Raw genomic sequence first — 27,870 nt, 5'->3', positions numbered from 1 at the left:
GGCTGCTCCCTCTGGACTGCATAGGAAAAGTTACATTAAAAAAGAATCCAAAGGAATTTTGCCATTTTAATTTTTCAAGAAAAACAGAAAAGCAAACATCAAATGAAAACACAATGCAATGAGTAAGACATTCAAACTGGGGTATCGTTATTATCAGCACCAGGGCAAAAGAACATAAACAAAAAAGTCCCGGGTTGGAGTTTCAAAAATGCTCAAACTTGGCTTATTTCTGTTCCCACTGAAATCCATGGGAGTTTTACCAATGACTTAATGACAGCAGAACTAGGCAAATAAAAATGAAAATCCCATCCGTAATTTCTTTATGCTTTTAATTCCTTTCACACAGGAAAGCCTGTGTACACTGTGCGTATTAGTTACAAATAGAATTATGATATTATTACTATTATTCTTAATTACATAGTTGCACTGTAAGCGCTCTATTGTCTTAGGTTTATACACCATCTACTACAATGGGGCCCAAATTCTGACTGGCTACAACTTTGCTGAAAATAATAAATATTAAATAAAATAATAAAATAAAGATATATCACAGCTGCGTCCAGTCCCGCTTGCTTCTACTGAAGACTTTAGGGTTGTCACACTATAGGGGGTTGGTTTTTTTTTCACTTTATGTTACAGTGAGCTATCAATGAGATGCTCTTAAATTTGTGGTCAGGTGGTAGCAGATACAGGAAGTTCCTCTACAATCACCTCACTATTTCTTAGTCTGCTGACTTCTCCCAGTGGCCTTTCTGCTATTGATAACCATGCTAAATAACCTATGGAAAAAAAACTTTACACTGTTTTTCCCTAGCCCCCTGGTATTTTTCACTGGCATATGATATCGCATATATTTCCAGAACTGTTTGTTTGGTGAGTTAGAAGATTTCCAGGTAACCACTGGTAAAATTTTAAGAGCTTTCTTCACTATTGGAGGTAAAGACTCTGGCTCTTGGAACGACTTATACTTAATTAAAATCAGTTTTAGCATGTTATCTTCTAAAGCACAGTTCACTGCTGCCTGCAGTTCAAAGATGCTGGGTCCATTGACATAGCCAGGACTCAAGATAATTATAGCTCTCCTGCTTTGTTGAATAGCTGTGACGATATCATCAGTGTACGCTGAAAAAGAAGTCATGATTAGCACTAGCTTACACTTTGGGCTTTTCAGCCACAGGCACTGAAAACATTTTTAAAAAATTTAATATAATCATGTTAACAACCATGTAAATGCAGCCACCGCTGTAGTAAAAATGCCAGAACTACACATAACAGCACATAGCAATGTCCCTTACATCATGAGAAGAAGAGAAACCACAGGAGCATTTAGAAAGCCATTACCCAATTAATTTCGCAATGACACCTGGGCTAACATTCTTCTGATAAGTACAGTCAAAGACCTGGCTGAGTGCCCCTTCTGGATGCTCTCCAGACTGCTGTACTGGGATCCCAATGCTGAATCCCACATACTCTTAGCTTGCTAGGGCTGGGCAGAATGTAGGTACTGTCCCTGGCTTTGGGCCTCTAAGGAATGCAGTCTGGTGCAGATCTCATGTCAGCAATCCCCCTCATGGCAGTGGGGACCTCGCACTGCAATGGCCGAGGCCCTGAAACTAGTGCCATCTCCCACAGGCCTCCCCAGCTGTTCTTGAACTTTCCCCAGGATCCTACTGAAGGTGTGAGCCTTCTGGTTTCTGCTTTTCCTCTTCAAGGGTATGCATGGAAGACAACAGACAGACAGACAGACACAGTCTTAGCACAGCATTCTAAAACACAGTTTTCTCCTTACGTAGCACGAAAGATAAATGGATCTAGACAAAATAATAAACATATATAAACATAGTTTTCCTGCCTCAGTTTCTACACTACTCTGGAGAGTTCTTTGAGCATATACCAGAGCCCTCTTAGCAGTCCAGGATGTTTTGAAATTTCCAAATAAAAATTTCCGAATTTTCCCTTCTGCAAAAAAAATTGATATTTCATCCTGCCTCCCACATGACGGAAAACCCAGTTTTCAACCAGCATCCCCTAACACTATGCTGGGGCATTGTTCAGTTCTGCCCCAAAGGGAAGAGTTTTACCCTTTTACTGATTCAACACCACCACTTACTTCAGCACCTTGGTGATTTCCCTGGGAGCTGTCCCATTCATGTGCTGACTAAATACAAGCCTGTTTAACTTGTCAGAGCTAATGAGTGCACAGTCAGAAGTGATGTAGTAGCACACATCTAGGAGATACTTAGAAGGGCTGTTTTCCCCAGAAAGTTGCTTTAAAAGCTTCTGTTTTCATTACAGTTAACCTAATTATTTATTAATCCAAAATAATCCTCTAAATGGTCCCATTCTACTACTTATACTTAATCCCACCTCAGCACAGGGGGATGAACTAGATGACTTCCTGATGTCCTATGTCTATGATTATGTGATTCTATTATTCTACTTATTAGGAGGTATTTTATTCTATTGCTTTGTGATGCATGGGAGATCTCCACAGATGAATATTTTCTCCACTTCCCTTTGACATTGGAAGATATCTTAATTAACATAAGAGAAAGTTATAGTGATGTTTAAAAGAATGTGACAGAATGTGTAAAGTTGTGTTAGGCTATGTCTACACTGCCCCTTTCAGTGCTAAAACTTTAGCCGTTCAGGGGTGTGAAAACACACACACACACACACACACACACACACACCGAGTGACAAAAGTTTTAGCGCTGAAAAGCGCCGCTATAGGCAGCGCTTTAGCACTGGGAGGCGCGCTCCCAGCAATAAAGCTACCACCGCTCATTTGGGGTAGGTTTTTTTTTTTTTTTTAATCGCTGGGAGAGCTCTCCCCCCGCAATAAAGCGTGTCTACACTGGCCACGTCATGGTGCTGTTGCAGCTGTGCTGTAACATGGGCAGTGTAGACGTACCCTTAGTCCCCTGCTTCACTTGGGGGATTCTGGAAGGTTCTAGAAAGTTCTAGCCAGCTCTTGAAGCATAGATGACTTATGCCTGATGATACGGGGGGGCACCATTTAAAGGGGTGGCCCCTGGAGGAACCTTCCAGCCCCATCCCTCTAAGCCTGGGCAGCCAATCCCACCTGGTCCTGAGAGGCTGGGGCCACAGGAGTGGGGAGCACATGCCCCTGAGCTGGGTCCTCCAGCCCCCAGCTGACTCTCAGCTCCAGTGTCTCTCCAGAGCTCCTGTGACCTCGTGGACACCTCAGCAGGGGGAGGGGCACAGGCAACACCCCTAACTCAGGTTGGGCAGCGGGAGCCTGTTCCCAGCGCCTTCCGCAGCAACCCCCCACTCTGTGCCCAGCCAAGGCCACTGTGCTCTCCCTGCCCCACCCAAGTTACCTGTGGGGGTGGGGGGAGGGCTCCATCCTTCTCCTCCCATCTGGCACTTCCAGCTCATTCGGCCCCTCCTGCCAGCAGCCGGGCCTGCCTGGGCAGGGTGCAGCCGCTTCTCATGCTGGCTGACTCTGATCAGTGTCAATCCCTTTGTGCAGATCAGTGAAACCCTAGCTGAGGAGGTGGCTCCTCCACTCCCCATCCGGGCCCAGCTGCCGGGGACAGGGGCCAAGTGAGCCGGAGTCCCCCAAGTCCTCCGGCTCGCTCCGCCCCGTCCCTGGCAGCTGGGCTCAGGCTGGGAGCCAGCCTCTGCCACCTCTGCAGCCAGGCTCCCTCGCAGACCTCGACCCTGAGCGGAGTCAGCCAGCCCTTCATGTGCCAATATATATGTAATTTTCACTACATGCATCTGAAGAAGTGGGGTTCTTACCCACGAAAGCTTATGCCCACATAAACCTGTTAGTCTTTAAGGTACCACCGGACTCCTTGTTGTTTGTGTGGATACAGACTAACACTGCTACCTCTCTGATACTTGCCAGCATGAGAACTGGCTTTGTCCCCCATCCTCAGCTCCCCGCCAAGGCCCAACTGCCGGGACAGGGGGGGCGGGGGGCTGAGCGAGCTGGACGTGCCAGGCGGCGAGGCACAGCAGGAGGATGGCAGAGACACCCTCCCCAGGCAGCAGGCTGAACAGAGCAAGCCCTGTAAGGGCAACTTGGCACTTGCCAAAATCTGGGAGGGCACTTGATCCCACACCCCCTCCCTATGTGTCACTAAGGTTTGAAGTTATGAATTTGTTGGGAGCAGAAAAATGGGACCTGTGAATTACTGTGCATTGGTTCTATATAAAGAAAACTTACCCTTGAAAAATGCCAGAACAAGTCATCTGAAGATTTGAAACACTCTCTAGGCAAATGATTTTTCCTGTTTAGTTTAACTATAAGTAGAATTAAGGTAGGATTTCTTTTAAAGCTACTTACAGTGGGCCTAATTCATCAATGAGTTGTGTCTACCAATGTCAGTGGAGAGTTTGACCCAGTATTTCTGAGCTAATTTTATTTTTTATTGAAAAAAAAGGGCATCCGACAGATAGCAAAACATACTTAATACATGCTAAGAACATGTTTAATGTGGATAAATGAGTAATATAAGTAAATTGCAATATAAAGGTGGAGGGGGGCATTCTTCTGACATTCTGTTATAGAAACAGATAGAGGTTTTAATAAAAGCTGGTTGAAAAACAGAATTTCTGTTCCACAGCAAATTCTGAGATTTCAAAATTTCATTTAATCCCAAATGAGGATGAAATAGCAAAATCTTGAATTTTTTTGGGCAATGAAATATTCCAAAATATTTTATTTTGTCTTTATATTGTGATTTTTATATTGTAATCTATAATATATAAAATAAGGGTCTACACATTTTGACTTTTAAAAATTATAATATAATAGAAAAGGTAAAGAGAAGTCAAAATGCACTGTTTCAACCTCACTAAAATGAAACATTGAAATAATTTCCCATTGAAAATTTTGACCAAAAAATCAAATGTTTTGATTTAATCTAATCAGCATTTTCCAGCGAGAAACTGTTCCATTGGAAAATTTATGACAAGCTCTAGCTTTACTGTCAAGCAAATCTCTTGCTACAAAAATGCTTATACAAAAAGTGTATTAGTCCTTTAAGAATGCTGAAAAAGAACTTTACCCCAACCTAATATGTCCCCAGTGACGACACTGAAGTTCTGTGTGAATGGGATATGTTAGGCCATGTCTACACATACAGAGAGATCTCCCGTCGGCATAACCCCCCAAACGTGAGCAGCATAAACTATGATGGCACAGGGAGATTAGGGGGTTGTGGGGCCCTGGGCCAGAGCAAATGGGTGCCCCTCCTCACTCCTTCCGCCTGCAGTCCCCCCCCCCACCTCCCTGCCCGGCACTCTTGCCAGGAGCGAGGTCGGGACGTGGGGGCTTCCCCTGTTCCCTGGCAGGAGCTCCAGGTGGGCGGAGCAGGTGGGGGTGCAGGGACACCCCAATTGGCCGAGGCCCCTGGGCACCCAGTGGCTAATCCACTACTATATGACAGTGGCAGAAGCTCTCTTGCCAATTTAGCACTGCGCACACTAGCACTTATGTCAGTGTAACGTATGTCACTTGGGGGGGTGGAATATTCTTGCCAACATAGTCAGTAGTGTAGACATAGCCTTAGACTTTAGGGGTTGTGACCTAGTGAGATGAGCAGAAGCTCCATGACCAAATCACATGGTTGGCAGTTTTGATGGATAAGGGTTTTGAAAATTAAAATCTATTGGAGCAAAGGGTTGTCTCCTGATGTTTTCCACGTATCAGGAGGGACCTTACCTCCTCCTGGAAGAATGTCCCTTTCAAGAAGACACAGTTTGTATCCGTATTTGTTTTCCAACACCTCCGGAAGGACCTCCAGGGCAAACTGTTCCTCATTAAGAAAAGTGGAATCCCTTTCAAAGGAGTCTTGTTTTGCATAGGACACAAATGCATCAAATTCTTTGCGATCTAAAAGAAAATGAAATTTAAAATGTGCAGATCATCTAATCTAATTAAGGTATTTCTAAAGTACCTATCACCTTTAATTTAATGTAATGGTAAATTCTTATTATAATCAGTATATAAATATTTTATTTACCTGAATACACTTGATTAATAGCAAACAATTGTCAAATCATGTAGTGGAGTCAGTCAGTAATTCAAGATCAGGCCTGCTTCTCCATTACCTTGCAACTTTTGTAGACATTCACAGCCAAAGTGAGTACAAAATGCTACCATTCTGTAAACCACTTCACAAGATGGAAGGCAGTGGAAAATCGGGCCCTTTGTTTCATTTCAGAAAGCATGCAGAAAACAAGTAATATCCTTTGCTGCATGACCAGCTGAAGATCTGGCTCTCGCATTTATATCATATCAGTGCGGCTACTCAAGAAAAACATGGCATTTCCAATGCACAAGCTACTTCTAAAATGCAGTGCATTTTATTGCAAGTAAAAACCCATCTCTCTTACACACCATGTTCTCATAAAAACACATGCATTATTTAATAGAATACTAGAAAAATCCACGTGTTATAAATAGAGATGAGGGAAAGATGCAAAGTTCAGGTCAGGATCCAAACACCACCTCAAACTTTGGAGCCATCCACTTCTTGAGTTCTGGTTCTGTCCCATTAAAGAAATAGATCTGAGCTGTGGATTTCAAATCCAGATCCAAATTTTCCCAGACTTTGAGAAGAAAGTTTGGGTCCAGGGTTCTAGTTGGACCCATCTTTGGCTAGAATGCATACACTGATATATTTTTGTTTTTTAAATAAAATGGAAATACTTTTTACATTTTAAAAAAACTTTTGCGGGGGTTAATGACTAAATATGAACAAGAAAGTAATGGGTGTTGGGGACAGCTGTGAACAGGCTTCTTGCCTAGTACTCAGAGCAAAAGTACTGGATATGGGCTCAGTTCTACAAGATGCTGGCTTCACTGAAGTCTACAGAACTACTCACATGCTTAAAATTAAACATGCACTTAACTGCTTTACTGAATTAAGGCAAGAGTGCTCAGCATCTTGCAATATCCAGCCCTATAAGAATGGTTATCAATACTAACCTATGAGTTAGGTGATAGTTCCTTATGTGATTTTGTCCTACCTGAGGCAGTCAGCATCACTAGAAAACTCTATGTGCATGCTTGTGTATGTCCCCATCTAAGTTTAGTGTGTTCAAAAACTTAAGTCCCGGAAAGTGTGCATCAAAAAAAAATGTAGGTATGCAAATTTCAACGTGCAGATTTGGAGGTTGAGTTGTGGTCCCTTCAAAAAGAATCCTTTGCACTAGAAGTTTGCATTTCCTCATTTCACTAGTGGAGGTCACTGTCACCATATTATAAACCACCACTCCTTATAATTATTGGTGGTGGTGGTGATGGTCCTACTGTTATGGTAGCAAGTGAGGTCAGGGCCACACTGTGTTAGGCTATGTCTACATTTGCCATTTAAAGCCCCAGAAGTCCCTTTTTTGTGCTAAAACTGTGGGAGCCTCTACATTTGTTAATGACTTTTTGCGGTGAAACTCAGAAGTTTCATCACAGAAAGAAAACCACCTTCACAAGAGGCACACAGATCTTTCCACTGTTCTTTTTGTGCTGTTGTGAAAGTGAAGACACATTCTACCCACATAAACACCTTTTGGCCTCCAGAGGATATCCCACAGTTCCAAAAGTGACTACTCTGGCCAGCATCTCTGCTGCTCTGATGCCAGGTAAAGGGACTTCCGCCGCTCCCCCTGTAAGCCCCGGGAAGTTTGAAACTCCCTTTGCCTTTGCTTATAGATGTGGCAGGCATAGGTGCTGCACCCACCAGCAGTTCCCCACAGCTGTTTCACAGTGGCAAATGCTGGGAAGAAGAGGGGAGGAGCAGGAATGCAGCACGCTTTGGGAAGAGGTGGGGCCAGGGCAGGGATTTGGGGAAGGAGTCCAATAGGGGTAGGGAGGGGGCAGAACTGGGGTGGGACTTTGGGGAAGGGGTTGGAATGGGGGCGGGACAAGACTAGGAAGAGGCCGGGCAGGGGTGGGGCTGGGAGTGGGGTGGGGTCAAGCACCCACCGGCGCTGGGAAAAAGTTGGTGTCTATGGTGGCGGGGAAAGCAGCCAGACAATGGCAGGTTGTTGTTTTTTTAAATGCCACAAAACAAACGCGGAAGTAATGAGGCTGCTGGGACATGGGGCACTGAGCAGGGACCCAGAATGCCTTCCGCTAACCTTCCCTTACCATAAGACCTATCGAGAGAGCTGCACTGTGGGATAACTGCCCTATAGCGCTGCTCTCATCGACAATGGAAGTGCTGCTAGTGTAAACACTCTCTGACGCCTGAGGAATTAAGTGAGTACACAAACCAGTGCTTTTCTTTCACTAGTTCCCTATCACCGGTGAAACTTACAGTGCAAAAACTCTGCAAGTGTAGACATACTCTTAGACACGCTACAAACAGTCTCTGGGCCAAAGACCTTACAGTCTAAATGGACAAGACAAACAAAGAGTTGATGCTGCTTTACCCCTCCAGGAATGATCTGGCTTAACACCTCTTTATCCCAGGGATCATGTAGAGAAACCTCCAGGGGACTTTCCAGAGCCCTCATGAAAACTTTGTCACCAAACTAAATGGGGGATTAGGTGATTTCCCAAATCACCCTAGCCAGACATGACTTATCACTGGGCTCACCAACACACTTTCTGAAGAGCAATTTCTTTTTAAATATAGCGGCTTGCATAAAGAGCCAGGTGTGTTTCAGAAAAGTCTTAAAGGTAAAAACCACCAGACTCCTCCACCCCCTGCACCTCCAAGTACATTTGTAAGCACTTTGGGGTAGGGACTGCCATTTCCTGTACATTTTTACAGAGCTTAGCACTTGGGATCCCCAACCTGGTAGAGGCCTATGGGTGTTATTGCACTTTTCATGAATAGAAGTTGATCACTATGATCAACATGTATTTTTTTAGGAAGAAAATATAAATATTTCCAATAAGTTGATTTGCCAAGTGACATTGTCTCCCTCCTTGGTTATGTTTATGAGAAATCATGTTGATTAAATAGGAAAATAAATGATTATATATGTCTCCATTTCCTCACCCATCGCTCTGCAAGCACATGCACCTCTAGTTTACAGATTTTATCACAGATTAAGGGAGAAATTGTTGTGGGAACTTCTTGTTAAAATATTGGGAACACCTCATTCCTCTGTTTACAGCAGGGATCAGCAACCTTTGGCACGCGGCCTGTCAGGGAAATCCGCTGATGGGCCGGTATGGTTTGTTTACCTGCAGCGTCCGCAGGTTCAGCTGATCACATCTCCCACTGGCCATGGTTCGCCATTCCAGGCCAATGTGGGCTGTGGGAAGCGGCGGCCAGCACATCCCCCACGCCGCTTCCCGCAGCCTCATTGGCCTGGCATGGCAAACCGCGGCCAGTGGGAGTTGCGATCGGCTGAACCTGTGGATGCTGCAGGTAAACAAACCATCCCAGCCCGCCAATGGATTTCCCTGATGGGCCACCTGCCAAAGGTTGCTGATCCCTGGTCTACATGGTTTTGCCTAACCTCTGTCTCCTACTCTGATTTTCCCTGGCTAAATTACTGCTATTGTAAATGGCTCATTATAAGACTTCAGTCAGTAAATACGTATTGCCCCATGTGTTCCGGCTTCTCTAAGATCCCAAATCAAAGACCACTGAAGTCAGTGGAAAGTCAACTATTGGCTTCAGACACCTTTGGATTAGGCCTTAATGTGATTGAAGATATTAAAGTAAATGGTTAATAGATATTGCAAATGACAATAGAAAAACTGAAGTAAAATAACAGTCTATCATGAATCTATTTTTCTTACCCCCTATAGTTTCGTCCTTGGCCAAGTAATTTCTATACATCAGCACTATTTCGATCCAATGCTGGTAAACAAAAGCACTGCCCAACAGGAGTCCAACTAGAACTGCAATCGCACCATATAATATGAATATGAAAAGTGCTGTTAAAACAAATTATTGCTGTTAAAATTCAGTGTTTCCATAATAATACTGACATTTACAAGAAATGCTAATACCAGGGATGGGGACTAAACTGACTCACAAGATTCACTCCTGCTTGTCTCCCAAACTTTAAGGAAGTTTGGAACTGGATCCAAGTCCAGTTCTGAATATTGTGACTCAGGCCTAGCATGGGAATTCAAGGAAACAGATAGTGTCTTGTTGACAGTGTAAAAAGCAGATCTGTGCTGGAACACAGAGCAATTCTAGCAATTTTCAAACAAAACCTTTTCCGTTCAGTTTCAAGGAATCCCTCTAACTTTTTGAAAAGTAGAGGGCAATGATGACCACAAGCATATTAGTGACAGTGATCAAAACATATCTCATTATGGGGAATAGCTAGACCTCTTCTGGATTTACCTCTTTCCTTCCTTTTTAGCTTGAGCACTCCTGTCGAGTTCCCCACAGAATTCTGAGCAAAGCAGATCAAGTTGCTGTTCAGGTCCCTTTCAGTAACTTCCCTGAGCGTGGCAACATGAACAAATGATTTGCCTTCAAGTTCTTCTACACGAATCCTAAACAAACAAAAAAAACACTGCTATCATGCATCTACTATTCATTCACACAAGTCACAAAAGCCCATGATTGTACAAATAAAGAGATGTTAACAGTCTTGTCATTCACTTGTGATGTCTGTGAAGGAGGAGGAGTATTTTTAGGCATCCTGTTTTTGCCTTATTTTCCCTTATATGCTCCATTGTTACCCAGTGGGTGGAAAAGGACTGTTTGCTCTCAGGGCAAGCTAAGAGATGTGGGACTGGGTATGGCTTAGCAGTCTGAGCGCTTGTCTACACTACTGACCGGATCAACAGGCAGCAGTCGATCCAGCGGGGGTTGATTTTTCGCATCTAGTATATCACTCTAGCGTCGACTCCAGTACTCCACCTCAACGAGAAGCACAAGGGGAATCAATGACACACCGCAGTGAAGACACCGCAGTAAGTAGATCTAAGTATGTCGACTTCAGCTATGTTATTCACAGAGCTGAAGTTGTATAATTTAGATTGATTCATCCGGTGTGTGACCAGACTACACGTGCCATCCCCACATAGTGATTGTGCATGCTCTATCCCAGAGTTGCAGGGGCAATGCCAGACCTTCTCTAGAATTGCTGCTCCCAGATGCTGGGATGATGCTGGGCACTGCAACTGAGAGCAGGGGGCCTGTCTTTCTTGTGCTCTCAGTGATTCTCCTTACTGATGCCCAAGCAGCATTCAGAAGGAAGCCTTCTGACCTGAATGCTGAGGGGACAAAAGCCAGACTGAAAGAGTAGACTTAGACAAGGAGCCTGGTCAGATCGGGAATGGGGAGGGGGAAAATTGTGGCTGGGAGTTGGAGAGGCGGGCAGTAGGATAAGGAACCAAGAGGTGCATACTGTGACTCAGACTCACCAGGGGAGGCTGGGACAGGTAACACAAGACGACCGAGACTAGAAGCTGGAGAGGAAGCTGGAACTGGGAACAACCCAGTGAAGGACACCCAGTGAGGGAAATGTGAGGGGCAGCAGGGAGCCAGTTGGCAGATAAGGGGGGAGAGGGACACTGAGGTTGGATGTGGAGCTGAGGGGACACTGGCACAAGGAGACTGGAACTGGGCACCGCAGTGGTGGGAATGGGGTTGTGCAGGGGAAAGAAAGTTCTAATGAGGAGCCAGGGTGTAAGGGTAAAACTGAAACTGGCCTGGAAAAAAGAGACTGGGACAAGAAACTAGGGACGGGGTAGGGAGGGAGGCAGAGACTGAGATTGGATGAGGAGCCCCTGGGATTGGTTGCCAGGAGGTGGGGAGGGGAAAGAGATTGAACAAGGAGCTGGGGGAGGAGGGGAAATAGGACTAGCAGAGCAAGGAGATTGGGACTGGAAGTGTGTGTGGGAGGAAGAGGCTGGCATTTGTGGGGAGAGTGAGAATCTGATGGGGAACCCAGAGCAGGAAAATAGGACTGGCTGGGCAAGGATACTGGGACTGGGACAAGGAGACAGGGACAGAGAAGAGACAGGACCAGGACAAGCTGGCTGGGATAAAGTGGCCAGGATTAAGCCACTTTAATCCTGGCCACTTTAATCCTGGGGAGAACAAGCAGAAGAGTCTAACTACTCTCCTCTGGACCCTGGAATGGAACCCAAGATTTCTGAGTTTCACTACTCCTCTGCTGTCTGCAAATATCTGTGAAATTCACTGGCAAAGCGTGCATCTCATTTCCCTCTAGTGCTAGCCCACATAGACGATGACAACCTACTACTGCTTTCAGGTATTCCATTAGCTCAAGTGGCGGAGGTGTGTGGTGGATCTAAAAGTTCCAACCATGCTGATGTCCCAAGTAGGCGCCAATATGATGCCATCTGGTGGGATATCTGTTTTTTCACTTTTTTTTAAACCTAGGAGATCACACATGCACGCACCCACGTGCACACGGACACAGACACAAATGTTAAAAGAACATGAAGGTTGAAAAGCCAAGCATTCAGAAGTTAATACCCAAATTAAGGTCTCCCGTGCAACCTTAATTCAGTCCCCCTGTGAATATGAATTATGATACTGTCTTTAATGACATGATCACATACTATTTTTCCCACATGACCCCTGTCTCATTCAGTGCTCAGGATGGACCTGCTCTGTGGATTAACCAGGGTTGTGTAGTTAAAGAGACCTGTCTGTAGGCCCCTGCTTCATTTGTTGCAGAATTCAAAGGTATGTAGTGACTGAAGCAGGGGATTGCAAGAAGAGAAAGGAGGGTCTGATGGTCAAGATAGTTGAATGCTACCATGAGGAATTGGATTTGTCTCCACATCTGTCACAGAGTTCCTGTGTGATGCAGGGCAAGTCCATTAAACCAAACTTTTCACAGGTGGTCACTAATTGTGTGTCTCATTTTCTGGGTGCTTGATTAGCACTGGGAGCTGCAACTGAAGTAAATGGGAGTTGTGCCTACATATAAAGCTTATGTGAAGCTACATATTGTTTGAACATATACAGTGCTATATAATGCTAAGTAATCTGAAAAATCAAGTTGTGGGTGTCTCAAATTGGGCAGCCAAAATTAGTGGACACTTTTGAGCTTAACTTCTCTGTGCCTCAATTCCCATTTGTAAAATGTGGATAATACTAGGGGCTGTGAAGACAAATACATTGCTTGTGACCCTATAAAGGTGGGAGCTATAGAAAAGCCCAGAAAGGGTTTGATCATTTTTTCTTTAGAGTAAGGTTTGCATAATGTGCAGTAAACAAGGCCTAGGGCCACCTCAGTATGAAGAGAAACAAATTATTAAACAGCTTCTCATTAACTGAGCACTATCTATTCCAGGGGTCGGCAACCTTTCAGAAGTGGTTGTCAAGTCTTCATTTATACACTCTAATGTAAGGTTTTGCGTGCCAATAATACATTTTAACGTTTTTAGAAGGTGTCTTTCTATAAGTCTATAATATATAACTAAACTATTGTTGTATGTAAAGTAAATACATTTTTTTAAATGTTTAAGAAGCTTCATTTAAAATTAAATTAAAATGCAGAGCCCCCTGGGCTGGTGGCCAGGACCCGGGCAGTGTAAGTGTCACTGAAAATCAGCCCACGTGCTGCCTTTGTCATGCGAGCCATAGGTTGCCTACCCCGATCTATTCTGTGCACTGAGCAAGGCAGAGTTCTGTGGACAAAATACTATGTGAGCATTTAATTAAAGACTGTATTTCTGTATATTAATACATATGCACCAGGGAGCGGAATTAGAGTTGCATGAACAACCTAACCCTGGTACTTGCTAAATTTTCAGTGCTTCACTGTAGAACCTTAATGTTCTTTTAACATATTTTTTGTATGTAATTATAGACACGTACATTATTCATACATACATAGTAGTGTGTTAACGTGTTTTATATATATATATATATATATATATATATATATATATATATATATATATATTAGAAAGAACATGTGTGTGTCACACACACTAGTATGTAATGTGTGTGTCTAAAAATCCTCAGTGGACTTTTCTTACATTATCTGATACTTTGTTAGTAATCTTCCAGTGACTCCAGATAAGAAGACAGTATATTAAAGTAGATATTGAAGACACTACATTTGCTTGCATTGTAACCAAGCTGGGTTTTTCTGTTTGTTTGGTTTTTCCCCTTACCGTGTTGGCTTCTGCAAAAGTGGCTCACTTTTACTTTCTTTGTTGTCTCTGTACCAAGTTATCATGGGCAAAAAATTGCTTTCAAAGCCAAAAAATACTTTGCATTCAATTTTAAGAGGTTTTCCTGTGAAAAGGAAACAGAGAAATATTGTTTACAAAAGTCATTGGAAAGTCTTTCTCCTAATTAATATGGGAAAGTGGTTGCTGGGTTGAGATGCATTTTTTCCCCTTTGATGCCAACAAAGGCATACACTGTCTCAGATTTTTTGACCTAATCCCTATAAAACATTGGACCTAAGATCCATACACATGTTTAAACTGGTTTCTATCATCCAGTGAAATGTCAATATTCCATTAAATTGTAATGTCCAGAAAAAATGTTCCAGGCCAGAAAAAGAACTGCAAAAAACTCCCACTTACCAATTTCTACTTCAAGGGTCTTCATGCCACTGGGAGACAAGATGTTTGGGCTGTGGAGAGTGTTTCGTGCTGCAATACAAATAAAATAAAATAACTGATAAGACTATATTATGTGTAGTGAAAAGGTTGCTGTAGTGTCTTAGGCTATGGTAAACCCAAGATGGAATCAGCTCTGATAAGGTTATTGATTATTCTAGGTTACAGACAGTCTATTATATGTTGTTACTGAACATTTAACATTCCATCCAAAGCCCACTGAAGTCAATGGCAATCTCTCTATTGACTTTAATGGACTTGGGATGAGGACTTTAATGATGTTTAGCCTGATGGCCTGTCTGAACATTCCTAACATATAGTCATTTTGTAAGTGGGGCCTCAGGCTATCAGGCCAAGGGTTCACTGCATTGTGGACTAAAAGTTTCTGAAGAAACAGCCGGAGAAGCAGGACTAGAACCAGGAGAGGACAGCATTGTCAATGTGAGAGAGGACAAGATTTTCAGAATGTGACCACAAAGAAAAACAGTGCAGGGGAGGAAAGAGATACTAATTTACTATGGAAAATAAGTTGTTGCTACAGATATTTTGTTATTCTGAGTTCACATGTTACTTACCAATGATTTTTACTCTAACTACTCGTCTCATTGTCCACTGGATGCTGTTGTCAAATAAAATGTAATCACATACATAAATACCAGCATCTTGCTCATAGGTACGACGCAAGTAGATTGTATCATCCTTAAGTTTTAGACTTGATCTAATCTCTTTAAACATTACTCGAATTCCATTCTAACAAAAAGAAAGGAAAATGAAGCAATTAGATTTTTTTTTTCTTTGCTACTAATTAAATTCTCTTTTAAAATCTTAGAGTGGAATTGTCAAGAGAGCTGAATGCAGACCTAACTCTGTTTCCACTGAAGTCAATAGCGGGGTCTGTTATACCATGAGTCTCATAAGATGTGTGTGTGCGTGTGTGCGCTTTTGCAAGCCCTAGCTTCTGAAGGCAGCTGAGAACATGAGAATCTTAGCTTTCATATTTTTTAAAAAAGCAAATTTCTAACACTCCTGATTGTGGCAAAAACTCTGCAAATATGAATGAAGTGGGACCTGAAGACTTAGAAATCAGAAGCCAAATAAAAGGAAAAAACCTCTCTTTTCATATGTCATGATTTTTAAATAAAACTCATGATTTCTTGAGGTCTGAATTATGAATTTTGAATGCTTTGGGTTGGCAATACCGCTATTGCTTTCACTGTGAGCACAGAGCAATACTAAATGCTTTTGAAAATTCCAGACATTCTTAACATCTTAAATATACACACATCCTCTAGAATGATTAAAGATTTTCAATAAAGGCCAATCCAATGCCCATTAGAGTAAATGGAAAGACTCTCATTGACTTCAATAGATTTTGGACCTGGTCTTAAATGAACAGAGCAAGGAAATTCACAGTTCGTATAGAAAGAAACCAGAAAAGAAAATTTGCCATACAAGATGTACATCTTTTCCAAGAAATTCAAAAGTCACTTTGGCTACAGAAATGGTTCTAGTCTTGATTGAACATATAGTTAGTGCTGTAACACTAGATGGCATAAATGCATAGTTAGGTACAATATATCAAGAGTTATTCCTGTATAGCAGGTAAGTCTAGTTAGGAAATTGACTAGACTTCATACTTGGTATTATCTGAATGCAAAGAAATCTCAAAATAGTAATTTCCATTTATTGACCTTTTTTAACCTTATACAGAACTGATCAATTTTTTTAAACTGTGTAAAAAAGAAAACATCCCTTCCTTGTCTTCCAAACTTTAACTTGGAGCCAATTTTATGGCCATTACAAGTAAAGCTTGTCAGAAAATTTTCACCAAATCATTTTTGAATAAAATGCCATTTTCATCTCAGTAGAAACTTTTTGAAAAATGCCAATTTCGATGAAATTTCATTTAGAAAACAAATGAAACATTTTTACATTTTAAAAATGGAACATTTTGATGTTTCATTTTGAAATAACTTTTGAAAATGAAATCTTAATATATTTTAATTTATACAAATGTTTTAAAAAGTTTAAAGGGTTGAAATCAGAATGGAATGCTTCAATTTTATTGAAACAAGATGTTTTGATCCAGCAGAAATTTTTGTTTTAATTTATTTTTTTTCATGGGAAGTTTAGAATTCTTTGGTTTTGTTCCCTTTTGGAACAATTTTTTTTCTCCAAATCATGAAGTTTCCCGCAAAATAGAAAATCAATTTCCATCTCAGCTCTAATTAAAAGCCTCTAAAATATTTCCCCTCAGGGAGTTGTGCACAATTTGCATTTGCTTCAGTAAAAGGTGTGGGCAAATATGTAAGCGTGCAGAATTTAGCCTAAAATTGTAACAGCACTGATTTTATTTAGCAGAATTGGAACAGAGTGACTGTTACCTTGTACCATGTCACTGGTGACCTTTGTAAATGATTGTAACAGTGTATCCCAGGACAAGAAATTGAATGTCCCTCTTCAATGAGAAGAGACAGCTCATTTCTGCCATTATCCGAACAATTTGTATTGTTCTTCGCTTGAACCTTTATGACGTTTGAGAGACATGGGATTTCTTCCCTGTGCAGCAAAGAAAAGAAACCAAGGTCAAGTGAAAACAATCAAACATATCAGACCAAAGGAAGAGTTTAGTGGCATGGAGGTTTTTAAGAACAGGTTAGACAAACTATTGTCAGGGATACTTAATCATGTCTTAGTGCAAAGGAATAGACTAGATGACCACGTGACCTTCCAGCCCTTTATTTACATGATTCTATGATTTTCAGCTATCAGTGAAAGTGTACATCAAGGAAGGCTTTTTGACACACTGACATACCTTATCATACAGATATATACTCCAGAAGCGTTAATCCCGATCGGTCTAAACCAAAGTGCATTCCCTTCCTGAGTGGGGTTAGTACTTTTACTGCTGATAATCTTCAGTGGTTCTCCATCTTTTTGTTGCCAGAACCACAGCACATTACTTTTATAGAGAAATGAGTTGTTGTACATGTGGATACGGTGTTGGGATGGCAAAACACATTCCAAGATAAACTCTTCATCAGTAATTGCATGATAAATCCTTTCAGGTTCTTTATGAAGACACCCTGAAAGGCAGGCAACAAACATATCAGTCAATCTGACATGAATATAGCATAGATTTCATTATATTGAGAGAGAGAGAGAGAGGACATGATTTTTAACATGATTGGTGATTTGGGGTATATTTTAGGGGGTGCCTTAAAGGGTCTGTAAGAACGTAACTCCCTAGCACCTCCCCTGCCCCCGACTGGTTAAGTGTGGTATAGCAGGCTCTCCTTCTCTAGCACCTCCTGTGACAGCCATGCAGTGGTTTGCTTTTTCTTGCAACTCAGCACTCTGGCTGGTCACACGTAGGTCCACCCCTTTCTGGAGTAGAACCAGTAGTCCAAAAACTGATAGTCCTTCAATTTCACGTTGGACCCTCAGACCAACTTTGAACCCACCAGTCCTTGCCCCTGGTATCAGGGAGTTTCAGTAGTCCTTACCTTACCCGTCTTAGGGGCATTTCTGCTCCATCTTCCTCAGTGGACTGATAGGGGAACACATCTCCTCCCTTTCCCGGGACCCTTAAACAAGCAGTCAAGGCCTGACTACACAGACCCCTTGCTGTCTCTGTCTCCCTGCACCACTTCTTACCTTACCCTGTCTTGGGCCTTTGCCTCATCCTCTTCCCCGGCTCCTCATATAGCAAGGTTACACATGTCTACCTTACTTTAGGTCCCATGTGGGAGTGGAGCAGGAAGATTTTGCTTCTTCAGTTTCTCCAGCAGAATCAGTCTCTATGTCTTCCTCCTGGCAACTGCCTTCCCCCTCTCTCTAGAGAGTGACGTTTTAACTGTTTAATGTCCTTAAGATCTTTTGGCTCCTAGTCTTTGCGGAACAAGTCTTATAATTTTGGATGGAGCCTGGAAGTAGCATTGTCCCAGCTAATAGCTCAGGCATTGTCTCTTAGCTTATGTCTACACTGAAAAAAAAAAACCAAACCAAAAAAAACCCCCCAAAGCAGAGAGTCTCCAAGCTTGGTCTGTTGACTTGGGCTCATGGGGCTTGTACTACATGGCTAAAAATAGCTCTGTAGATGTCCCCGATCAGGCAGGAACCTGGGCTCTGAGAACCATCCAGACACAAAGAATTGCTCTATATATATCTCAAAAGCTTGTATCTTCTGCCAACAAAAGCTGGTCCAATAAAAGATATTATCTCACCCACCTTGTCTCTCTAATATCCAGGGATCAACACAGCTACAACTACACTAGTCACTTTTGAAAATTTAGCCCAATAACAGTTAATATCTAAGTATAAATTAACAATGAGTGTCTGGGATTTATAGGTCTGATTCAGCTCCCACTGAAACAAATAGACTTTCCATTGACTTTAATAGCAGTTGGATTGGGCTCTGAGGACCAAAAACTTTCAGTTTGTGTAAATTGACGTAGCTCCACTGACGACAATGCTGATTATACTAGCTGAGGATCTGGCTACATGTCTTTAAACACTAACTAATATGTTGCAGATGTTTTGATTTTTCCTATGTACAGTAATAAATACAAAGCATTCCAAAGTCCCAGGTCTTCGAGAGGGTGGTGCTATCCTCTGCCATAGACAGATTATCATGATTAAAATACAGACTTCTCTCCAAGCATCCTTATTTTTATGGGTTTAATACAAGAGTTAATTTACATTAACTAAATTTCACTCCACACAGGAGGCATCCAGGAGATGTGGGTGGAGTGTTAGCTTAAAGAAAAAGAGTTTCATCCAAACTCTACTACTGAATTAACTATATGATCTTGGGCAAGTTGTTTGTCTCTCTCTATCTTAGTTTTCTCATTTGCAAAATGGATATAATAATATTCACCCATGTTGCAGCAATGCTAATAAAACAATGCTTTGAAACATCTTCATATCCATTTGTGAGAAGTGCTGAATACATGCAAAGTATTATAATTATGTTATCTGTATACTTGTTTGATACCTTGCCATTGTCTTTTGACTGCATGTATCAATGGCAGCCTTCTATAGCTAACTGCTCTCAACAATCCACATCCATACATTTTCCTTTGTCTCTTTGTTCTACCATATCAGAGAGACACATTATCTCCACACAATTTACTGATTATTTTATATTCTCTTCCAGCTAAATCTGGTATTGAATCACTCTGGATAATGGGCTATTGCAGTTACAACTGGTTGGAGAACAGAATTTTCAGCCAGAGGGGAAATTTTCAAGTTTTCAGAAAAAATTAGTCCCGATTCCTGACAAAAAGTGAAAACCTTGAAATTTTTCACAGGACAAAAATTCCAAGCTCTTGTCAATTTCATTTTCTCCCTGCTGGCAGAAAGTGAAATTGACAAGAGCCTTCCAAGCAGACATTTTCCCATGGAAAATTTTGATTTTATGCAAAGGGCATTTTCTGTCAGGATGGTTTTCTGACAGAAAAGTCCCAAAAAGCTCTAATTGTAGTGCTCTATTTTTTTATGAAGCAATGTTTTAGCTTGGATGAAGATGTCAAAGGACTCAGAGCAGGCACCTTGCAACTTTCCCAACTGAAATTAATTAGAGCTCTGTGAAATTCCACTAATGCATAGCACATGAGGACCAATAAAATATAGGAGAGGGCAAAACAAAGTAATGAAAGGAGTTTTGGTGATGAGATTAAGAGGGAAAAATCTGTGGAGAGAAAGCCGTCTATTCCTGATGTATTATTCAGTGGTGTTACAGCAGCAATGAATTTGTTCCATTATGCTCTCAAAACTCCAGTTTTTATTTTTCCATCATATTGAAAATGTCCATCTCCTTTCAGTGCTAACTCTGGGACTATGGATTTTGTATTTTATACAGTTCCAGGCACATCATCAGTACTTAACAAAAAAAATGCATAAAAACTATAATTCATAAAAAGTCTTACACAGAATCAGTGAAAACTCATAAAATGATGATGGGATGTATATTGATTTTTACCAGCCAATAAAAATATTTTTTAAACATTTCCAGTAAGACATGAAACAATCTCTTACCTGTCAGATTAAACTCTCTAACCTCTGCTCCTTTGATAAACAATAGTAGGATCCAGCAAAAAGTGAACATTTTTTCCTTTCCAACTTTGATTTACTCTGGAAAAATGTGTTCTTAGTTGGCCTGTGAAGTACTATGAAATAGATGATCAGAGATGTTCTCCGTTAGCATCATCTTCTTTGCTGTAAAAGAGAAAAATAGCCATTTGTTTTGAATGATAGCACTTCTCACTCCAGTGTAGTATAGACTAAGCTATTTCACATGGTGCACAAAACTGCAGCCTAAAAGTTAGGGCTGTCAATTAATCGCAGTTAATTCACGTGATTAACTAAAAAAAAAAAATCACAATTTAAAAAATTGTGATTAATCGCAGTTTTAATCACACTGTTAAACAATAGAATACCAATTGAAATGTATTAAATATTTTTGGATGTTTTTCTACATTTTCAAATATATTTATTTCAGTTACAACACAGAATACAAAACATATGGTGCTAACTTTATAATCTTATTACAGATATTTGCACTGTAAAAATGATAAAAGAAATAGTATTTTTCAATTCACCTCATGCAAGTATGTAGTGCAATCTCTTTATCATGAAAGTGCAATTTATAAATGTAGATTTTTTTTGGTTACATAGCTGCACTCAAAAACAAAACAATGTAAAACTTTAGAGTCTACAAATCCACTCAGTCCTACTTCTTGTTCAGCCAATCACTCAGATAAACAAGTGTGTTTACATTTACGGGAGATAATGCTGCCCGCTTCTTATTTACAATGTCACCAGAAAGTGAGAACAGGCATTCACATGGCACTTTTTAGCCAGCATTGCAAAGTATTTACGTGCCAGATATGCTAACCATTCATATGCCCCTTCATGCTTCTGCCTCCATTCCAGAGGACATGCTTCCATGCAGAAGATGCTCATTAAAAGAATAACATGTTAATTAAATTTTTGACTGAACACCTTGGGGAAGAATTGTATGTGTCCTGCTCTGTTTTACCTGCATTCTGCCATATATTTCATGTTATAGCAGTCTTAGATGATGATCCAGAACATGTTTGTTTTAAGAACACTTTCACTGCAGATTTGACAAAATGCAAAGAAGGTACCAGTGTGAGATTTCTAAACATAGCTTTAGCACTCGACCCAAGGTTCAAGAATCTGAAGTGCCTTCCAAAATCTGAGAGGGATGAGGTGTGGAGCATGCGTTCAGACGTCTTAAAAGAGCAACACTACAATGTGGAAACTACAAAATCTGAACCACCAAAAAAGAAAATCAACCCTCTGCTGGTGGCATCTGACTCAGATGATGAAAATGAACATGCATCAATACACACTGTTTTGGATCATTATACAGCAGAACCCATCATTGGCATGGACACATGTCCTCTGGAATAATGGTCAAAGCATGAAGGGACATATGAATCTTTAGCGCATCTGGCACGTAAATATCTTGCGACGCCGGCTACAACAGTGCCATGCGAATGCCTGTTCTCACTTTCAGGTGACAAACAAGAAGCAGACAGTATTATCTCCCGCAAATATAAACAAACATGTTTGTCTGAGCGATTGGCTGAACAAGATATAGGACTGAGTGGATTTGTAGGCTCTAAAGTTTTACACTCTTATTTTTGAATGCAGTTTTTTTTGTACATAATTCTATATTTGTAAGTTCAACTTTCATGATAAAGAGATTGCACTACAGTACTTGTATTAGGTGAATTGAAAAAATGCCATTTCTTTTGTTTCAAATGTTTGTAATAAAAAATAAATATAAAGTGAGCACTGTACACTTTGTATTTGTTGTAATTGAAGTCAATATATTTGAAAATGTAGTAAACATCCAAAATATTTAAAGAAATGGTATTCTATTATTGTTTAATAGCACGATTAATTGGGTGATTAATCGCGATTAATTTTTTTAATCGCTTGAAAGCCTTAATAAAAATGTAAACAGCATTTACCCCCAAGTGATTGTGTCTTTTAGAAAATTGGTATGTGCCATGTTTTGGTCATGCAGAGCATTTTGTGCAGATCCATTGTGGACCATATACACATACTGCAAACTTTAATTAAAACAAGTTGTATAGGGAGGGATGGATGTAGAGCCATATTTTCAAAAGCATTTGTGCATGCAGTTAGCCTGGTAGCCCCCCAAAGGGTGAATTAGGCACTAATTAGACACTTGTGGGTCAGATCTTCAACTGATGTAAGTCATTGTAGCTCCATTGAAGTCAACTGAGTTGTCAGTTTACAGCAACCTCTGTTTTCATTCAGTCCCACCTCTTACCCAGCCTCTCCTAAGAGGCTTTAGACCACAGTTTTGCTAGAATTGCACCAATGTGCAAATTAAATTCCCATCTCATTTATATGTCCCAGATGACTGTTTTGTGTCCATCTGATCAAATGATTTAGATAACTGATAAAGTGACTTTTTGGTCTGTAAATTAATGTAGCCTCCTTCCTAGGCTAACTCTGGGCTGGCACAGCCTTCCAAGCAGTATGAGTTATCTGCACCAACAAAGCAGCACAGATTTGCAGCAGGAACAGAGTTTCCAATAGCCATTGCAGACATAATGTAAAAAAAACCCCAAACATGTTCTCAAAGCAAGTTGGCAATATACCCAATAACCCCACTATAGTTGCGGCTATAATTCTACCAGGCAAGCCAGTTGTTCAGAGTGACATTCAGCATAATAATTAATAACATTTTAGCATGTATACGGTGTCTACCTCTGCGGTGTCTAGGCATCATACAAGGCTTGGACTGAGCTATTCAGCTTCTCAGTAAAACTGATCCAACACTGTGTGTTAGCTACTCTTGAACTGGGTGAACTTTGGCTATATAAACTGGTTGTGACCCCCTTCATCAGCCCACCGAGTGACACTGCACTTGCAAAGCTGTGTATCAGGCTCTGACTCACACTCAAGAAAAATCCCTGGGTGAGTTTTTTGAGCTGTGGGCACAATATGCAAATCAGGTCCCACTCACACAAGCAGAGGGATGTACGTCACCCAGTTTGTTTTATATCAGTGACATTAATGAACATACTCCCATTTTGCAGCTTTTGGGGCAACTATTCTACACAGAGAGGTGATCTGCAGTCACATGCCAGAAACTGAAGAAGGCCTTCTGTTTGTCTTTATTCCTGACAAATATGGTTCTCATTTCCCTCTTGTCTTTTGATACTAAATTAGCGCCTGCTCATCCTGCCCATTTCTCATGGATTTTAAAATCATCATGAAGCTGCCATTCCGGGGTCTTGGGATATGCTGAATCAGGAGGCAGGGCTGCCTCTGCTTTATGCTGTATTAATTCAAAAGAAAGACATCCCAGTGCCAGAAAGTGTAGCAGAAAAGCATTTGGACAATGGTTAGGTCAAAACTTCATCTGACGACATCCCATACTGTCTTTGTCATTTCTAAGTCAATGGTACTTTTTCTGTATTTTGGGTAAAATCATAACCAGGACACTCTTTTGATGTGTATCTTAACCATCACACACACACATGCACCCACACCAAATTTCCAGTAACCAAATGACACTCATTCCTTCCACCAGGTTCCTCCTCCTAACAGCCAACATCCAGCCCCCTTCTTATGGGGAGGAAAGCGAGGGAGAAATGGGGTTTAAATGGGGAGGCAGCGAGGGAGAACTCAGACACTCTCTAACACTTTTGTCCAAAGCCAGATTTAGCATTTTTGGGGTGGGCCTGGGAGTCAGCTAACAAAGCCTCCACACTTCAAAGAAAACAGACGCATTTTCACCCCAATCACACCACTTGACAGGAGGCTGGTTTGAGGAGCTTGGGGAAGGGTCAGCAGGATGATTCTTTGAGATACACAATATTAATCAATCAGTTAACTTTGGGATGTGTGTCAGGAAGAGACTGAAGTCTCCTGCTGCTGAAGTACAGCCCAGCCATTTGTTCCTTTCACTGCTACCTACTGGTTTGCATTGATTTCTAATTCGAGGCTATCTTCACAAGGGAAAGGGCCAGAGACTTACCTTTATTAAAAATAAATAAATAAAAGCTGAGATTCTTCTTCACTTTGCCTGCTCCCCCAGATCACAGGAGCCCATCACCAAAGTCTTCATGAGGCCCAGAGGCTAATTCTGCTTCTGCCACATCTGGCTAGATAAAGCTTTCCAAGGATAATGGGCTATATAACTAGACTGAGAAGCATAAGCATCTAAATTAATGAAGAAAATCATACACCATTCATGATTAAAACAACTTAATACATTATCTTGTCTACTGCCCTGGCAATACAGGTTGCTTGCAAGTGAAACTTCCTATGGAAGAATAATCCCATCACTTGAATGAGAATTTGGAGAGAAGCACGAAGCAATGCTGAAGTTTCAGCATTCATGGCAATAACTTGGTGGAACGTACTTAGAGTTAGTTGAAAAAAATATGTATTTTTAAATTTTACAGTAAAAAAAAAGACTTCTCATGAAAATTTTCGTGAAATATACTTATACTTTTCAACCATCTCTAAATGTATTAATTTCATCTCCTTTATAACATTGCCTCTGGAGAGCCCCCTTCAGAGACTGCATGCCCTGCCATACAATGATGGATTGCATTTGAAAGCAGTTAGCAACTGGGCTGCATTCCCCTCTGTTCTAGTATTCTAGAATCCAGAGTACACAAGTCCTGTCCTCCCACCTCCTGAAACTGTGCCTCTGGTTCCTCTCTTTCCACTAGCCTGAGTGAAAACAGAATCCAGTCCTCTCTCTGCTGGGGATTTGTGTTAATATGGTTTGAAAATAGTAACCAGGGAATACTGGGGATTGACTCTTGGTTCTCATGGGGCATGTGGAGGGTTCTTACTTCCACTTTGATTCATACCTTTACAAAATGTTACATTTTTACTACTGGAGCACAGCTCAGAAAGAACAGTCCATTTAGGTAGTATTTAAGTCACTTCTCAATTAATACTCCTGAGGATTATCATTGCTACCTAGTCTCTCAAAGCCAGAGTCTTCAGGACAACGGAGGAGAAAAAGAGCATACTCAAAGTCACCCTTATTCTCTGAATGCATTGTCTCTGTGGATCTATGAAGATCCAGCTACTCGGGTGGTTTAAATGAGATGCCAGAGAGAGAGAGAGAGAGAGAGAGAGAGAGAGAAACCTGGGGGCAATTAGGAAGGTGGGTCTTTTCTAGTCTAGGTTCTAGGGTACTGGAACAGATGGGCTTGTATGCATTCCCCTAATGGCTAACTATTTTGAAGTGGGTTCTGTTCCTGCGTGGCAGTGCACACGCACTCATAGTGGGGATCTGAATGCAAGGGACAAAGTAAGCAACCTCTTTTTATCAATCCATCCTTTTTATGCAGAGCTAGTGTTCTCTGGATATGTAGTGAATACTCACTTTAAGGGGAAAAATTTCCCTACTACAGTTCACTGGGAAGAAAACAAACTTTCTTACCCACCAGCCAGGATACCGATTCAATTTGTGGAGAGCCTTTCAGTTACAAAATAATTATCACTATCTTATCTTAATTTCCTGTGGTAAAGGAATGAAGGCAAAAAGTGAATGAACCATATTACCTTACCAGTATTTCAGATCATCAAGGTTTCTTGCAGAATAATAGCAAGCCTATGTACACTACATATTGTTTATTTATATAACATCTTTGATCCAAAAAAATTACAATCCAGTTTATGAGAGATTCAGTGTCAGGATAGCCCTTGAAGATCTAGTGCAGAACAGCATGCTAACAACTGAGAGTTTATTGTCCTGAGTCTGATCTCACTCATTTACAGCAGCTTCACATCAGTGTAGTGCCACTGACTTCAGAGTCACTCCTGATGCACATCGATGTAAAGGAGAGCAGAATCAGATGTGAAGCGCAAGGTGATTGACGATAGCAACATAGAGAAGAGAAAAGCTAGATACATCTGTGAAAGAAGCAAAAACTAGACAATCTTGCAAAACAACTTACTAAAATATACTTACCTCTATGGTTGCATAAGCACTGAAGATGATATTACACTATATATTTTTTATTTTTATAAAAATAAAACCAACCAGCCAATAAAGTAGACAAAAGCAGGAGGGAAGACAGTGTTTGGAAATAGCAGTTAAAAACCTTACTTGAAAGAAGTAATATCTAAAAATCTTACCTGCACATCCTACCATGCATGATAAAAGTTGTGGTTAGCTCTAGCTGTGAATCTGTTTCCTTTACAGGAATTTCCTTTACCTCAAAGTCATCATCCCTTCCTTTCTCAACTTAGTTGTAAAATGTTCAAACTCAATTTCCGGCTAGTTTTCTCGTAAAAACAGAACAAAAACTGTGTAACCTTTTGAAGAAAGACAACAGCCTGTCATTTCTTTAAAATCTATCGTTAGCCACACAAAAAGCTTATGGGATATTTTGTTTCATTTCACAGCAGGAAGAACAAACAAAGTTTTTTGAGGGGTGAGGTTTGCCAAAATGCTGATAATGTTTCATAAAATTTACTTTATAAAATTATCTGTTTCTAAAGTTCCAAATCTCTTCAATATATAAAAGATCAGCATGCTCATATGATTAAACATAGCTGTCAGCAAAATAGGTACATTTTTTTAACCAGTGCTCTCTTCAAACTGCTGGATCCCATTATGACACTGGCAGATCAAGTGCCAGCTCATGCCAAAGCCCCTATGCTTCAATGAACATTGACAAATGAATAGCCGGAAACCAGCGTGGCTCACTTGTGTGTTAAAATAGGTGGTAAGTTTATGAGAAAGCATTTAGTGTTTGGATTATATGAAATGTTTGTGAGTTACTACATGCATTAATCTCATGTAATATCTGTATCCCATGTTATAAGGGATACAGAATATTAAACCAATATTTTAATGTTTGTTCTGTCTTTTTAAAAGTGTTTGCTATTAAACTGGACACACACACCCCGCCCAGGCAGGAGAGAAACATTAACAAGTGTGAAATACTAGTTTACCACAAGAGGTGCTATCCCCTGACCAACAAAAAAAGCCCATAGACAACACGTGAACTATTTGGCACATCAGTTGTCAACCCATTTTATTGATTGCTCCCCCCACACCCACGAAGAAGGGAAGTGCACAAAGTGACCAGAAGGAACTGTATCACTGTGCTGCTTGGAATTTGGAGTGGGCAATATTTCTAACCTTAAGCAAGGAATCCCCAAGCTGCTTAGCTTGGGTTAGCCTTAAGGCCATATTAAGAGCTTGCATATCACAGTAACTTCTATTACTTTTGAAACCTAAGACTAACTCATTTGTGTATGCATGTTTATCTGTTTTAGCCTTGTAAATAACTCTTTCCTAGTTAATA

At 40.9% G+C, this 27,870-nt stretch overlaps 1 protein-coding gene across 1 annotated transcript; it reads right to left on the bottom strand.

The window, feature by feature from the left end:
- Positions 1–660: 660 nt before the first annotated feature.
- Positions 661–26,708, bottom strand: LOC123355491 (interleukin 18 receptor accessory protein). Its single transcript, XM_044998032.1, is given in 13 exon segments — positions 661–792; positions 794–1,122; positions 5,699–5,869; positions 9,737–9,874; positions 10,293–10,447; positions 14,060–14,183; positions 14,480–14,548; positions 15,091–15,265; positions 16,900–17,074; positions 17,331–17,601; positions 20,555–20,629; positions 20,632–20,685; positions 26,693–26,708. Coding segments are annotated over 13 exon segments (1,884 nt in total).
- Between the last annotated feature and the right edge of the window lie 1,162 nt (positions 26,709–27,870).

The sequence above is a fragment of the Mauremys mutica genome, chromosome 1, assembly GCF_020497125.1.
Source record: "Mauremys mutica isolate MM-2020 ecotype Southern chromosome 1, ASM2049712v1, whole genome shotgun sequence".
NCBI classification, from domain to species: domain Eukaryota; kingdom Metazoa; phylum Chordata; order Testudines; family Geoemydidae; genus Mauremys; species Mauremys mutica.
Note: the sequence above shows the minus strand (reverse complement) of the source record. Positions and strands in the feature narration are given on the sequence as shown.